Source organism: Dysidea avara, chromosome 10, assembly GCF_963678975.1.
Source record: "Dysidea avara chromosome 10, odDysAvar1.4, whole genome shotgun sequence".
In the NCBI taxonomy this organism is placed as follows: domain Eukaryota; kingdom Metazoa; phylum Porifera; class Demospongiae; order Dictyoceratida; family Dysideidae; genus Dysidea; species Dysidea avara.
In genome coordinates this window covers 10,265,964-10,282,020 of record NC_089281.1, presented here as the reverse complement: position 1 = coordinate 10,282,020, position 16,057 = coordinate 10,265,964, and the positions used below count along the sequence as shown (strand labels likewise).

The window sequence follows — 16,057 nt, the reverse complement described above, 5'->3', positions numbered from 1 at the left end:
ACAACTTATCAGGATTATCCATTCCACCATATTTCTTGCCAACTCAACGATCCACCAGACACCACCACACTCACCACTTTATCCAACCCAGTACACGGTCCAGTTATTATCAACATGCTTTTTTTCCAAGAACAATCAAAGATTGGAACAGCTTGCCAGTATCTGTCATAGAATCAGAAAACATAGATACATTTACTAATTACTTATTGTCTATCTAATTGTTTGCTGTATATCTTATGTGTATGTGTGATTTCTTTGGGGTGTTGATCGCCCCCTGGGCGCATCGGCAATTGCCGTCTGCCCAGTAACAATAAATAAAAAAAAAGTTAAGTACGTAGGTAGTAATAAGTATATAGTTAGGTAATAAGTAGTAGTATCATGGTGTAGTTTTCAGTATGTACAGTCTCGCGGCGCCCGCGGTCTGTCGGCGGAACGCCGCGAGATCGAAATTAATTCAGTGGGTTAAATCCTGTAGATCATAATAGAAAAGGCTATTAACTAATAGTTAGCCAATATGTGTAGCTAGCTATGGGTCCTCAGCCAAATAGCCGCTAGTCTCGTGCCCATGCAGACCGCTTTTTTTCTTATTGTGTGGGGGCGGAGGAAAAAAAAGGCCTTTTTTCTCCGCCCCCACACAATAAGAATAAAAGCGGTCTGCATGGGCACGAGACTAAATAGCCGCTAGGTGCATGTGCATAGCCTCCCTCCCTGATCAGTCTTTAGTGCTCCTGCAAACGATATAGCTAACATTATGATCTCATAACTAATGCTTTAGCAATTGTTTTGTGTAATTAATGTACCTTTTTTTTTCCTGAGCACACGACTGACACCAGCAGGGCTGACTGTTCAGTACAAATAAATAAATAAATGAATAAACTTCAGGCCACACAATTTCTTTGAAATATTAGGTTGTAGCTAGCCATACCTTTGCATGCATGTGGATTTTTCTCAAGAGAAATATTGCAGTCAACCATTTCTAGCTATGCCAATTTATAGAGGTGACAAGGTATTTTTTTCGTTTTTGACAAATAGTATAACAATAATGACATAATGACACAGCAAGTGTAGAAACACTATTGTAATTAGCTGATTAGCTATCAAGAGCGTACATCAGTGTGCAATTCTATTCCAATACAAGTTCAGGAAAGGAATGTAACAGACAATGTACTTTTAATAGTTTCCTTGTGCAAAAGTGTGGTGAAACTTTTGATTGGGTTGTAGCTAGCTAGGTATTGTGTCAGACCGCATAAAGCAGTACTGCAAAAATGAGCCAAATTTCAAGGAACTTGCATATTGAGTTACTAATCAATGTAGCTGAAGGGCATAGCCATATAGATAATCTTGCAATGACACGTAATACTGCATTCTCCTCATGGGTATGATTTCAGGTGAAGTGTTGATGTGTGCTTGATGAAAAGAACAACCATATTTCTTGCCAACTCAGCGATCCACCATGGATACACCACCACATGCACTCACCACTTTATCCTACCCAGTACACGGTCCAGTTATTACCAACATTCTTTTTTTCCAAGAACAATCAAAGATTGGAACAGCTTGCCAGTATCTGTCATAGAATCAGAAAACATAGATATATAGCTACATATACTAATTACTTATTGTCTAGCTATCTAATGGGCCCGGTTTGCTGTATATCTTATGTGTATGTGTGATTTCTTTGGGGTGTTGATCGCCCCCTTCCCAGTAACAATAAATAAAATAAATAACACACGTGCATACTGAAAATTACACCATACTACTACTTATTAGCTACCTAACTATATACTTTTTACTATATACCTACATACTTAACTTAACCAATGTCAAAGTCAGGAAATTCGTCCTCAACAGTAAGCGAATACTGGCGGAGTATCATTTTCGCATTATACCTCCACAAAGTCACAGACAGTTGCTGGAGAAGTTGGCACATAGCAAACTTTCGAAGTAAACCGTTTCTAACAGTTGTTCTGTCAGCTATGGATCCTAAAATTGATAGGGCATATGGTGACCAGACACCAAAGGTCTCACATACAAGAGGGATAAAATCTCCTCCATTATCATTCACAATGTCCTGGTATTGGTTGTCCTTAGCTATAAATAAATAAAGAACTTGCTAATTGGCGGGAAAGTATGAATAAAACGGGTGGGGTTTACGCATGCGTGAAACTAAGGAATTCCAATTGAGGTGGTTCTTCATTCAACAGTTGTTTGACGCTCTCTGAGAACAGGATTATTTCGCTTTGAAGATGGTGGTAGAAGTCAAAATAGTATACTGGTAAGTATTCGTTGTTACATTTGCGGTCTTTTTTTTTGTGATATATCGCTGTGTTTATCGCTTTCTTTCTCCTTTACAGCGGTGGATGAGGGTACGGGTCCCGGGTAAGTTCTTTTTAATGTAAATATAAGGATTGGCCATCTGTTGCTTTTTTGTTTGTAGTTCCGTCAGTTCCAAGGGACACTGACGGACGAATTCGGCAAGGACGTCAACGTCGTAAGTTCACCTTTTATGTCAAAAAGAAATGTTTTAATGTTACGCTCTTCATAGATTGGCGAATCTACTCCTACCATCACTGGATATTTTGAAGTGTACGTTGCAGGCGATTTGGTCCACTCCAAGAAGGTAGAGTGTAGTAAGCTTTGGAGTATTAAATTTGGGTTACTTACTATAGAATGGTGATGGCTTTGTTGATTCTGATGCTAAGCTGAAGAAGATAACAGCAGCCATCGAGGCTAAGTTGAAGTAGCCAACTACTAGATTGCAGTGTGATTAGGTTAGTAGCATACTGCACTTTGCAAGTGGTTGATTGTATTCCCAATATATTCAGGTGACTGTTTTTGTGTAACTCTGGATTTTATTATGATGAGAGAAGCACAAAAGCTAACTAGCTGAGCATCTCTTTGAACTCTGAACATCCTTGTTGTACTGAAGCAGTAAACTACCTCACACTGAGCTGACTATTTGTTGTTTTTTTTGTATTGTGTTATTACAATAAAAAGTTTTTAAAAATGTATTCTGTGGTATGTGGGGTTATTTCAAGTGGTTAGAAAGGGATGATGCAATGATCACAAGGTGCTCATCAACAGGAAATAGATTGAGGAATGTGCATATACATCACGCATGATCTGCAAAAAAAAAAAAAACTGGTTCTGATTACTTCATGCCCACATACAAAAAAAAATATGTTTGCTCACAACATAATCAAATACTTGAGTCAATCCACCTGTACATTTAAATAAAATATAGCTACACACTTATAAATAGGGGGGTACAGAGGAAAACTTAAAATATACTATATGGTACATATACACCATCACCAATTGAAATGGTTCCTCCTTCTAAAACAGCACAGCATACACCAAATATTCCATTTTTCCTACTCTGGAGTATTTTATTACTTCCACTATACATTCTGTATGTCCTCAGTGTCTTCAGTGGCTCTGGTCCCTTCACTACTCCTTCCTCCTGGTCAACTGTTGTTACTACACATCTAGCGGAAATAGTGCAACATTAGTTTAGAGGCATATATTAATTGTGACAAACCAGTTATTATGCATACACCCATGTATACTACTACACTGTATATACTTTCTCTACGATCTATATTAGCACTCCATGACATACTACTACTATGTAACACGGCATGTACTTTAACTACAATCTAAGACATTACATTACATTATACACCCTGTATCTGAAGTCTTAGTAATCACCTTGACCTCCATCAAAATTATTACGCATTACTTTTGTTATCTTGATAGCCAAAAGCTGGGTAGGGAATTTCAATCTAGCCCAGGAAAAAATTTCTTCCTTCTCATAGAACAAACAGCTAGGATTACTTTGGTTAGCATAAAATATCACTGCAAGCTTTTAAACATTTTCTCATACAACACTTTTGAAACTCAAACGTTCAGTTTGCCCAATGCTGAAATGATAGTTCTACTACAGGATTCTATTAGAGCAGTTGAAATCAGCATTGTAAGTGGGTCATTACTGTTGACCTGTTTGACCCACTGACCCGAAAAGTAATCCGGATGGAACCCGGATCCCGCATGTGATCAGGTTTAATTAAAATAGAGGCGTGCCTCAAGAGCTAGATTAGAAGTCCACAAGTTCCATTAGTTGACCCTGCATTTTTTTACACTATAGAAAGGATTGTCTGCAAGAAGTGAGTACCTACGTATTGTCAAGTGGGCATGGCTTCACGTATGTATTATCAAGTGGGTGTGGCTCCATGTAAGTCCACATGCACATGCAGCTACAGCAATTAAGAATTTCCAGAAGTTAGTTACCTACATTTCAAGTATATATAGCAACACGGATCTAGTGATGCCATGCATGCCCACAGAGAACAACAGCTGATGCAATTCCGATAAGTGGGTGTGGCTCTACATACCCCGCACAGACAGCAAAGCATATTCCTGAATGGCAGGTGTGGTTCCACGTAAGTTTCTTGAGTGCTTACAACTGCATTTCCACCAATACAATCGAGCTTGTTAACTTATAGTTATGCATGATCTCATCTGGGTCAGACCCAGATATTCAGTGAAGTGGATAAGATCCACTTGACCTGGACAAAATGTGACCCAAATGACCCGGCCCACTTACAATACTGGTTGAAATGCATCATTTTTGAAACAATCTTTGAGGTGGAGTTTACATACAAAATTTCAGAGTTACATGTATGGATTTTCCAGTTATCTGAGCACTAGGTGGGTCCTCAGGGATTTGGAAAACTGTACTTTATGAAAGCACACATTCTAGAAATTTCCCAAACACACAGTGTACAGTATTGTTGCATGTACAAATGATTATCACTATATACCTAGTACAAGGTCTCTGAGCACGTAGTTTGACAGATCCCACTGTGAAATGTGTCCAAGAGTCCTAAGCAATAAATACATATACAATTACTGGTAGCAACGTACCAGTTAAATGCATACAACCTCTCTAATCTGACACCTCTGTTATCAAACAGTACAGTAGTACTGTTTAGTAGGATTTCCCCTAGCTATAAATTCCACGTCTAAAAATCATCACAGAAATATCATATATGACAAAATCATCTTTATGGAACGAATAGTCTTACTCCATTCAACATCAAATACTGCATTAAAAGCAAGAAAATACTTACAGGCGACCTGACATAGAATTTTTAAAAATCATCTAAATTTGTATTTCGGTCTGCCTGCCTCACCGTCTGACCACAGTCACAAGGCTAGAGGCCAAACAAAACTGAGCACGGCCACCATTTTATGCCACAACACTAAACTCACTGGTGGGATCACAGGGATGGGCCTTTTGTGGTTCTGACAAATGTCTACCTTCTGCACTTCACCATTTCTTTTATCTTAACCTGCAACGACCTAGCTCCGTAGAAAACAAAATATTGTACCAGTCCTCCTAGCTTAATCTACCGCATAGTATTGTAGTGAGATCAAGATGTGGTCAAAACCACATGTGTATTTTATAGCTATGCTCTAACAAAAAAGTAAACATTAATTTAAAAACCAAGTAGGGTTGCAGTGATAAAAAGTAGTGCAAAAACAGATGATGGTAGCTATGAGGGAAAATCTTTACTTGGCATTGTAGCAATGTGGGAATATAAATTGGCTTTGGGATTCAATGTCAAGTAGGGATATTCCCCCATAGCTACCATCATCTCTTGTTTCACTTTCATCCTAGTTCATTTTTATATTATTACACTCTAGTACCTCTATAATCTGACACTATTTTTGCTGCACTAATAAGACTTTACTGCATTATTCTTCCTTGACAATCTAACATCTTCACTGATTTGACAAGATATTTTTGGCACCAATGAGTGTCTGATTGTAGAGGTTTGACTGTACACCATGTTGTGCAATCAAGACATAATGTAGATAATGTGGAAGCATAATTATGACATTAGACCAGAGAAAGTTTTATTGTAATCATCATAAGTGCTATCCCACTACTGTACGCAAGGAAATTTTGACATAATAAAAAAAATGATGAATTCACACTTCATCAAGATTAAATGTTGACAAAAAAATCAAGAATTTGTAGATAAAAACATGTAAACTTGACAAATTAAGCGTCAATTTGTTAAAATTTTCTTACTTCAAAATTTCCTTGCATACGGGTCACGTCTCTCATTGATCTAACTTCATAATGGGTATTCTGTCTATCACATCACAATTATCCACTGGATATTCCTCTTGGTAGCTAGGAACCCATGAGCATCATGTTTAAATTATCATCCAGCACAGTAACTTAAAACTTAAAACAAAGATCCATATACCCATAGTCAAGGTATCTTGCTGGTATGCCAGGAAAAGCAAAACAAGGCAAATACTGTAGCTTAGTGCCTTCTGTGATCTCTTGTAACATTTATAGACTTTGTAAGCTGATAATAGTTACTGTAAATACTAGGGAAAGAAGTCATGTATACTAACGACTCTAATCAAGGATGATGGAAAGGTTACAATGCACTATTGTGTAGGTACACGTGTATAATTAAGTTGTGGAGGAGTTTCAAATAGCAAAGCCATAAGGTGCAGTAAGTCTACCATCTAAGGATGCTGTTATGTAATGTAGAAACAACCTCTGTAAGGTCAGCATGTAGTGTCAGAACAAAGGTAAAGTGGGTAGGCTTACAGTTAGTGTACAAGTATACTGCAAGCACTAAAGGACACCATGGTAAAGACAAAGATTTTTGTATTTGAAAATATTAATGAAGCCAAACTGTAAATTTCTATATAGACATGCAATTACAAAGAAAATTTTAAAATCCTTTGAGAAAACTGTGTACATACTGGTACACATATTTTACACATCTCACTTCAGGATGCTTTCTACCAGCAACTGAGCTATCCTCTGGTATTCTCAATACAATGTTACCTCTAAACCTGTCAATAGGTAGTGTCTGAGCTTGGAGACGAGAATTGAGATCATCTAGAGCATTTTCTGTCACTACCAGCAATGAACTTGTGTTAGCAAAAGACGTCTAAGGGTAAGAAAGAAAATTCATACTAACTGTTGAAAAATAATGGTTCTTAAAGTTTTACTTGAGAAGCGTAGGTGTATATACATCAATACTTCTGTTATATCACACGTGACTGACCTGTTCACTGGGTTTTCCTAGTGATCCATATGTGGTGTGATCGGTAAAGTATCTTGGTTGATGAGATGGTGACATATAGTACATTCTACACTCTATCCCAAGATACTTGCTAAACCACTGACTGGCTTCATCACCAACATCTTGACCTTCTCCACTGATACAACCATCACTATGATAGATGTACATGGTGTATTACATACACACGCACGCACGCACGCACACACACACACACACACACACACACACACACACACACACACACACAAACACACACACACACACACACACACACACACACACCACCTTTTCTTGACTAATAGCATGTGTGTCCTCAATTAGCACTGTATATAGCACAGGGGAGGCTCACTTAGCATCGTTTCATTACTATAAGTCAAAAAGTGGGGGATACATATCCAGGGCCAGAGTCCAAATTTTTTAGTGATCAGGCCATCTATATTAATGCTGAAATGAATAGCAATTTTTACTATTCAAATAGTTGTGAACAAAGCGACCGAATATTCGATTATTCTTTAAACTTATACTTCTGTTAAATAAGTACTGAAACTTTTTGTAAGGGAGCAAGGTGTAACAATGACAGAACTTTATAGTTTAAGTAAATTACTAATGTAGTATTTGTCTGTATACTAATGTAATATGTGTGCACGTATGTTTAGTCATTAATTAGAATTGACTCGTGACAACAAGTTTGCAGTGGAGATCCCACCGAGATCCCTTCCAATCGAGGATATCGGGATGCAGACTTCAGGAGGCTACCTTCCAGACGAAGAGGTTGATGATTCTTTTGATGTTGGCAGTTATTGGAGCAGCACCGCTACTGGAAGTCGACTTTTAGGAGGAGACACGTGGTGCAGTGGTGGTGGTAGTGGAGTCGCACATTATTGCAGCTGTTATATAGTCACATATTAAGTTGTGTGATAAGTAGTAAGAGTATACTGGTATACCATAATGCTGCATGATGTCCGAGGACGTGTACGTCCAACTGTCGGGTAGTGGGCACGATTGGCCACGTGTTCCACTACCCTTCAACTCCAAGCGCCTCACCGCTGAACAGATAAAGTGTGTGACTCGAGCGCTTGATGTGCCAACAGAAGTGGCTGCTACTGAGGTCCGTGTAATGATTGAGGGTAAGCTGAGAGAGCTGGGGCGCGAGCCAGCAAATGTGCAAGTACTCATGTCCACCAGCGGCATGTCATTGTTGGACGAAGGGGAGGAATTTATGGTCATTCCGGTCGACCACGACGGTGAGGATCAACCTGAGGAACAAGAGAGTGAAGGCAGTTCCCAAGATGGATCTGGCAATGAAGCTGAACAGCTGAGGACAGAGCTACAAGGGGCGAGAGCTGAGATAGAGGCCCTCAATGCAACTGTTGCTGCTCTACAGACCCAGGTGGACGAAGGGAAGGAGCGTATAAAACGGTTGTGACGTACCAACTGTCAATATTTAACAGAGTTAGATAATGAATTGTTCAGCCATGATGCTGAGATTGAGAGATTGAAAAGGCAGATCCAAGATATGCAACCTAGAGCTCCACCTGCAACAGGTGCTGAATCAATACTGGACACTAGCACAACCAGTATAAGCGAGTCTAGATCGCGAAGGGGCAAAGCCCCACCTGTTGATCCCTTCACTGGAGACAACTTGACTAGTACCCTGGATGATTGGCTCCCGTCACTGCACACAGCCACAACATGGTACGGTTGGACTGAGGAAGAGAAGTTGATGTAGTTAGCAGGGCACCTTCGTGGCAGGGCTCGACAGGAGTGGGACTTACTCTTGGATGAGGAGAAGGGAGGTTATTTTCGAGCAATCCAGGCACTCTGAGGAAAGTTGGAACCAGTCAACAAGGCACTGGCAGCCCAAGATTTTCGCCACATATTCCAGGGTGAACAAGAGATTGTGGCTGACTTAATAAGGCACTTGGAGCACACTTTTAAGGTGGCATATGGAAGGGACTCCATGTCACAAGAGACTCGCAGTGCACTGCTACATGATCAACTGCAGGATGCACTGAAAACATGAGATCATGAAGGCCCCCACTGTGTCTGGAGCACAGAATTATGCAGCACTTTGTATGGCTTCTCGTAATGAGGAGAAGCGGTTGCTAGAACTTCGTAAGAGGTAACAGTATTGCCAAAATATTAATCCCCCTCGGCGTCCAACACGACAAATGTTTATCCCATCTAGTAACAAGACAGGTAGTACACGCTCACAGAATGAGCACCAGAACCAGAAGTCAGGTGACGTTGACAAGAGTAATGTCAAACGCTACATTTGTGGCAAGACAGGTCACATGCGGTGGCACTGCAAACAGAGGAGTAGGAGTGAGAGCACCACTACATATACACATAAGAAGGTTAAGGAGAAGCCAAGCACGAAGATGGTCAGTCTAGAGAAGAGCCATCCTTCGGGAGCAGCACCACAAGTGAACCCACGTGAGTTTTTGTTATCAGACTCTGAAGAGGAGAGTGAGATTTCACTAGTCCGAGTACAGGATAAGGGTAGCAAGTCACAGCTAGCCCTTGAGGAGTTAGCTGGTGTTCCAGCAAGAGGCATTGTAGACACAGGTGCTGACATCACTATTATGGGACCAGAACTGTTTAAGAGAGTTGCATCAGTTGCTAAACTGAAGAAGAGGGAACTGAAGAAGGCAGATAAGGTACCACATACTTATGACAGGCATGAGTTTAAGCTGGATGGTTGTTTACATCTTGACATTAATTTCAATGACAAGACAATGAATACAGCAATGTATCTGAAGATGGATGTTCATGATGATCTGTTGTTATCTGAGGGAGTGTGTCATCACCTTGGTATTGTTGCATACGACCCCAGTGTCTTGAGACAGACTACAAGTCAGAGTACAACATGTCCTTTTGCACGCAGTGTTCGTGTTAGTTTAGTTAGTTCAGTCAGGCTAGCACCCTCTAAGGAAACATTAATGAGTGTACAAGTTGAGTCTCAAGATCTGAAGGGTTCATTGTTGCTTGAACCAGTGCTTGATTTTACTAAGTAGTATGATGGTCAGTTACAGATAAGTGAATCTCTAGTGCATGTTAATGATGATGGTTGTACGAAGGTATTATTGACTAACACATCTGGTGCCACATGTAAGCTGGAGAAAGGAGAGTGTGTTGGGATGGCGTTTGAGGCAGTAACTAAAGAGGCCACCACCCCAGCTTCTGGAGAGTCAGAGCAGGCTAGAAGTGCTGATGGAAACGTTAATGATGGTCCTCAAGGCAGTCACCTCAGATGACATTAGTAAGAGGAAACGAGACCTGATTGCCTCAGTTGCATAGATTGGTAAGGAGCTGCCTTGGGAGGACAGAAGTACAGTGTGTAAGTTACAGGAGTTGTTGTGTGAGCACCACAATGTTTTTGCCATAGAAGATGGTGAGAGAGGAGAAACTGTGATGGTTCAGATGGAGATAGACACTGGTAGTTCTGGACTCAAGAGACAGCCAGCCAGACGGATTCCTTTTGCTGCAAGACAAGAGATAGCTTGTCAGTTATGTTCAATGCAGGACCAAGGAGTGATTCACCCTTCATCCAGTCCATGCGCTAGTCCAGTGGTGTTGGTCCGTAAGAAGGACGGATCCTTAAGATTTTGTGTAGACTCCCAGGACCTGAACTCTGTTACGAAAAGTGACACATTTCCTCTCCCGTGTGTGGATGATTTGCTTGACCAACTCGGCAAATCCAAGTTTTCTCCACGTTAGACCTAGCATCAGGTTACTGGCAGGTTCAAGTCCATCCAGGCTCACAGGAGAAGACAGCATTTGTTACTCACCAGGGCCTGTACAAGTTCTCTGTCATGCCATTTGGACTAAAGAACGCCCCGGCTGTGTTTCAGAGACTGAAGCAAACAAAGGATACTGATGGGCTTGAATCCTGATGAGTGACCCAGTTTTGTATCTGTTTACTTGTAAGATATTATTATCTATTCAGAGACACTAGAAGATCATTTAGAGCATTTACGTCTAGTACTACAACGTTTTGCAAAGGCTGGGCTAAAACTCAAACCTTCCAAGTGCCACTTTTTGTGTGGAGCAGTAAAGTACTTAGGACATACAATTACTCCTCAAGGTATTAAACCTAACAGTGATCGTGTAGTGGCTGTGCAAGACTACCCTGTACCTACATCAGTCAAGGCAATTAGACAGTTTGTGGGGCTAGTTTCCTACTACCGGCGATTTATCATAGGATTTGCTAAGATAGCTGAACCACTTCACGCATTAACATGTAAGGATGCTGTGTTTGAATGGAGCACAAGCTGCCAGGAGGCTTTTGACACACTGAAGAAGTGTCTGACTGAATCACCAGCGTTGGCCTACCCCAACTTTACAGAGAGTTTTAGACTGGAGACTGATGCATGTGTGCAAGGGTTGGGAGCAGTATTGTCACAGTCACAAGCAGATGGTCGCCTTCACCCAGTGGTTTACGCAAGTAGAGCTCTATCAGACCTTGAGAAGCGTTTTGCGGTAACAGAACTAGAGGCTTTGGCTGTAGTGTGGGCCTTGAATCACTTTCATGCATACCTGTATGGACACGATGTGATAGTGTACACAGATCACTCGGCAATGAAGGCAGTTCTCAAGACACCCAACCCAAGTGCCAAGCATGCTAGATGGTGGACAAAGGTTTATGGAAGTGGTGTGAAGAGTATCCAGATAGTTTACAGAACAGATCCAGCAGAGAGAATTTGAATGCAGATGCTTTTTCTCGCAACCCTCAGGGTGAGGCACCCAGCTCTCCACCAGAGGAGGAAGTGCAAGTGGCTACAGTGAATTCTAGTGAGGTGGACATACAGCAGTTACTAAATAGTGATGTTCCACAGTGTGTTGTTGACCAGAGAAGTAATTTTGGAACAGAACAGCAGAAGGATAGAGAACTGAGAGATATTATTCAAAGATGGATCCCTTCCTGATGATAACAAAGTTGCTAAGAGAATAAGTTGTCAGTCCTCATGTTTCGCTATTGTTGATGGTATACTGTATTTTGTTGATCCGAAACATGACCACCGTAAGAGATGTGCAGTGCCAAGTCACTTAAGGAATCAAATACTGGAAGAGAACCACAGTGGTCCAATGGCTGGTCACTTCGCAGGTGAGAAGTTGTACAAGTCTTTAGTAACTCATTGGTGGTGGCAGGGCATGTATAGTGATGTCATGACTCATTGTGTCTCTTGTCCTCAGTGTGCAATTGTTAATGCCGTAGGTCATGTGAACAAGCCCCCACTTCATCCTATTCCAGTATCATGACCATTCTAGATTGTTGGAGTGGATGTTATGGATCTTCCACTTACCAAGTCGGGAAACCGGCATGTTGTAGTGTTTCAAGACTACCTGACGAAGTTCCCCCTGGTTTTCCCTGTCAGAAGGCTGTGTGCCTGGCCAAGCTACTAGTTGAAGAGGTAGTACCACTATTTGGAGTGCCTGAATCCCTATTGTCAGATCAAGGTACTAATCTCTTGTCACATTTAATGACTGATTTGTGGAAGATGCTTGGAATTAAGAAGCTGAATACAACAGCTTACCATCCGGAGTGTGATAGGATGGTTGAGCGAGCTCAAGTCTTGCTTAAGGAAACATGCTGCCATATGGTAATCAGTGAGATAAGTATCTGTATGGTGTACTGTATGCATATCGTAACACACCCCATGAATCTACAGGAGAGAAGCCATCTTACTTTCTCTTTGGGATGGACTGCAGAATGCCAACCGAAGCAGCTTTTGTACCACCCACCAGATCTAACTTGTCAGACATAAGTGATTATAGGGAACAGGTAACGACAGCTCTGTCTCTACAGCAAGAAGTACTGCTGTTAAGAACATTCAGAGAGCACAGAAGAGGTACAAACTCCAATATGACCGTAAGGCTAAGACTATCAATTACAAACTTGGAGAATGGGTATTAGTACGTTTCCCTGCTGATGAGAGTGGTAAGAACCGGAAATCGTCGAGGCCATGGCATGGCCCATATCACGTTACTGATATAAACAGTCCAGATATTAGTGTTGCAAAGGTGTATTTTCCACAAGACAAACAGATCACTATACACCAGAGTAGGGTCAAGTATTGTCCAGTAGCTTTCCCTGCTGGCTTTTATTGGTATGGTGGCAATCAGAAGGGGCTAAGCAAGGTCCCTCAGTGGGTGCAGAACTTGTTGTCTAATGGAGAAGACAGTCCCGATAGTTTACAAGCTAGTGATGTTGATAGAGAAGAGGAAATCACTGATGTGCCACCTTCAGATGTTATAACTGATAAGGAATCAAACAAGGCTATAGAAGAAGCAGAAGTCTCAAGTGGTAGTGATGGATCAGTTTCCACACCTGAGGCCGAGTCTACCACGCAGCAAGTCCTAGATAGATCACCCAAGGGTCCTTACCAATTACGGAGACATCCACGCCCTTTCAGGAAACAGATGGAAGCTCAAACTAGGGTCTAGCTTCATCAAAGGAGGAGAAGATGTAACATGACAGAACTTTATAGTTTAAGTAAATTACTAACTTAGTATTTGTCTGTATACTAATGTAATATGCACGCACGTATGTTTAGTCATTAATTAGAATTGACTCGTGACAACAAGTTTGCAAAGGTAAAGCCTAGGAGCTATTTCTATCTTTTCTAAAATAGAATTTTTACAGCATAGATACATCACTTCATTCACAATCTTAAGTTTCAAGGCTGGCTTTTCCATCTGAATACAGTGTACAAAGTGCTAACGATTATTCAAATAGTGTGTTAACGAACGGAATAGTGTTAAGCCGACCGAATAGTCAAATAACCGAATAATTGTTTCAGCACTAGGCTACGTCAAAATTAATATCTAATGGATTCATGTGACAGAATACAAACTGCATGCATAATAAGCATGTAAACTTGGGGGGGGGGCATACTCCCCTTGAAAGATAGATGTTCTGAAATCAGATCTGATGGCTACTTTTCCAATATAAAGTCTCTTTCAACTTTTTGCTGAAGCATTGAGTATACGTTCTGGTAATTTTGTGCTACGGTAGCAATTAGTTCAAACTGATTTTTATTTTATACTTTGCTCTCATGGGAAAGTTTATCTGGAAATGACACTAAGCGAAGACTACTAATGAAAGTGTATATCTACAGACCTTCAGCACTTGTGCTGTAAAGCCTTAATAATAATTTTTTTTTTTAAATGCTGCACACATAATTATAGTGCAGGCCGGAAGTACAAAACAGTCAACAAGTTAATGGTACAATAGTTGCCACATGAAATTCAAAGGAATATTTTGTCATAAAATGCAGCTGACTGCTCTATTAGAGTATAAAACTACGTAGCTGAAAAGTGGTCTGGCCAAATGCTCAGCTGGACCATGGTACCGTAACAGACCTCAATTAGTACTGTATGGTACAGGAAGAGGGAATACAGCTGAGAGCAACACTCCTGGGACTAAGAAAATCTCTCTGATATCTGAACAGTAGGATCAGGAGCTCATGGAGTCTGAAGAACAAGTTTATTTCATTGAATAGGTTCGATTCAAACAATATACTGATAAAGGTTTCTCAATGTGTAGTGATGCTCATAGCTCAACAAAGAAGACAAACATGGGCTCCTGATAATGTTAATAATGTACAGCAGTAGGAATCTGTTCACGCTAATACTCAATATGCTACAATTGGACTTTATCTTTACAAATGAAAGTACCATGAAAACAGATTAACCATGTTACTAGCAGGGATGAAACAAATGCTACAAATGCTCATTAAGGATTTTGGTAAACGGATAGTATAATTCAAGTACTCATTAAGATCCCATCATTTATCATCACATGTATAATACACTTATTACGAAGGACAGTGTGTAATCTGTGGAGTTTAATTTGTGGAATTTAATGCACTTTGCCACTTACGTGCATAGAAGTCATTGGTACTTTAATGCAGTGTGTATTGTTGGTATCACCTGAAGTTTTTACCTGCTGATAGTCTAGTAGCAAGTACTCAATCGTTAACACTATTTAGAGCACTCGACTACTAAACATCCATGCTGTTTCGTACATACACCAGTATTCTATTGGTACATACTTCACAATATGTCATTATTACCTCACCACAGTAGGACTACTGGGTGGAAGTTCCTCTGGTACCACCAGTGATGACATACCAGGTGCTGTAATGTGGAGCTCTATCTTCCCATTAGATAGTGGCCGTAATTCTGGTACCACTGCTGCTAGCTTTGGGTATTGAGTCTGAGATAATATTTTGTTCCCATCTTCCACCTTTTTAGCTATTGTCCAGCACCTGTATATATAATGGAATAATAACAGACGCCATGACTTGGGATTTGATCCCTGCCCAGCGTTCACAACAATTAATTGATTCAAAAAAGCTAATTACCATAGATGTGATTACTAACATTGGCATTCACAGTATCAGTTTATTTTATATAAATCTGCCTAAAGAAACTCGCCTGTCATATTTTAATCCTCTGCTACTACACTCTGATGTCGTGAGTTCAATACGGTGACAAGATTTAATAGGGTAGGTGTATAACTGTGTGACCTCTGCGACTTTTCTACTGCTTTTCCATTTTCCCCATAGATATACACCGATGACTGCCGCTACACTGGCAGCGGACACTCCTATTATTACTCGACTAGTCATGGATTTACTTACGAGATAAAAGCAGACGAAGTGTTATTGGTTTTTTTACCTCGGTTTCTACGCGGTTACCAACGGAACGCGCCTCGAAAATTAAAGATGAGGACGCGCTGTTTTATAAGCTCACGTGACTTTGGGCTTCATGCCTAAATATTTCAAAATTTGATAATTTCGTGGTTTTGGGAGAGAAAAAAATTTTATCCTTGAAATGTTTAGACCTTATACTCTACCATTATACACATGGTCAACCTTACACAAGGTGGATGTATATAGATATTCCTTTATACCATCAGCAATCAGACT

General features: G+C 40.5%; 1 protein-coding gene and 1 long non-coding RNA gene across 3 annotated transcripts; one reads left to right on the top strand and one right to left on the bottom strand.

Moving 5' to 3' along the window:
* Window positions 1-2,129: 2,129 nt before the first annotated feature.
* Window positions 2,130-2,743, top strand: LOC136237078 (uncharacterized). The gene is made up of 5 exons (XR_010692302.1): window positions 2,130-2,275; window positions 2,355-2,379; window positions 2,438-2,491; window positions 2,546-2,620; window positions 2,670-2,743. It is a non-coding gene; the product is annotated as an uncharacterized lncRNA (long non-coding RNA).
* A 146-nt stretch (window positions 2,744-2,889) lies between these two features.
* On the bottom strand, window positions 2,890-15,847 carry LOC136237077 (mitochondrial amidoxime-reducing component 1-like). 2 transcript variants are annotated; one of them, XM_066027351.1, is made up of 6 exons: window positions 15,564-15,847; window positions 15,200-15,394; window positions 7,104-7,272; window positions 6,822-6,986; window positions 4,824-4,885; window positions 2,890-3,488 (listed from the first exon to the last, which is right to left on the bottom strand). In XM_066027351.1, the coding sequence occupies exons 1-6, from the start codon at window positions 15,755-15,757 to the stop codon at window positions 3,281-3,283; spliced, it is 993 nt and encodes a 330-aa protein (XP_065883423.1). In that variant the 5' UTR covers window positions 15,758-15,847; the 3' UTR covers window positions 2,890-3,280. The 2 variants fall into 2 exon arrangements, with proteins under 2 accessions (XP_065883423.1, XP_065883425.1); XM_066027353.1 differs by lacking the exon at window positions 4,824-4,885 and having other exon boundaries at window positions 3,268-3,488.
* Between the last annotated feature and the right edge of the window lie 210 nt (window positions 15,848-16,057).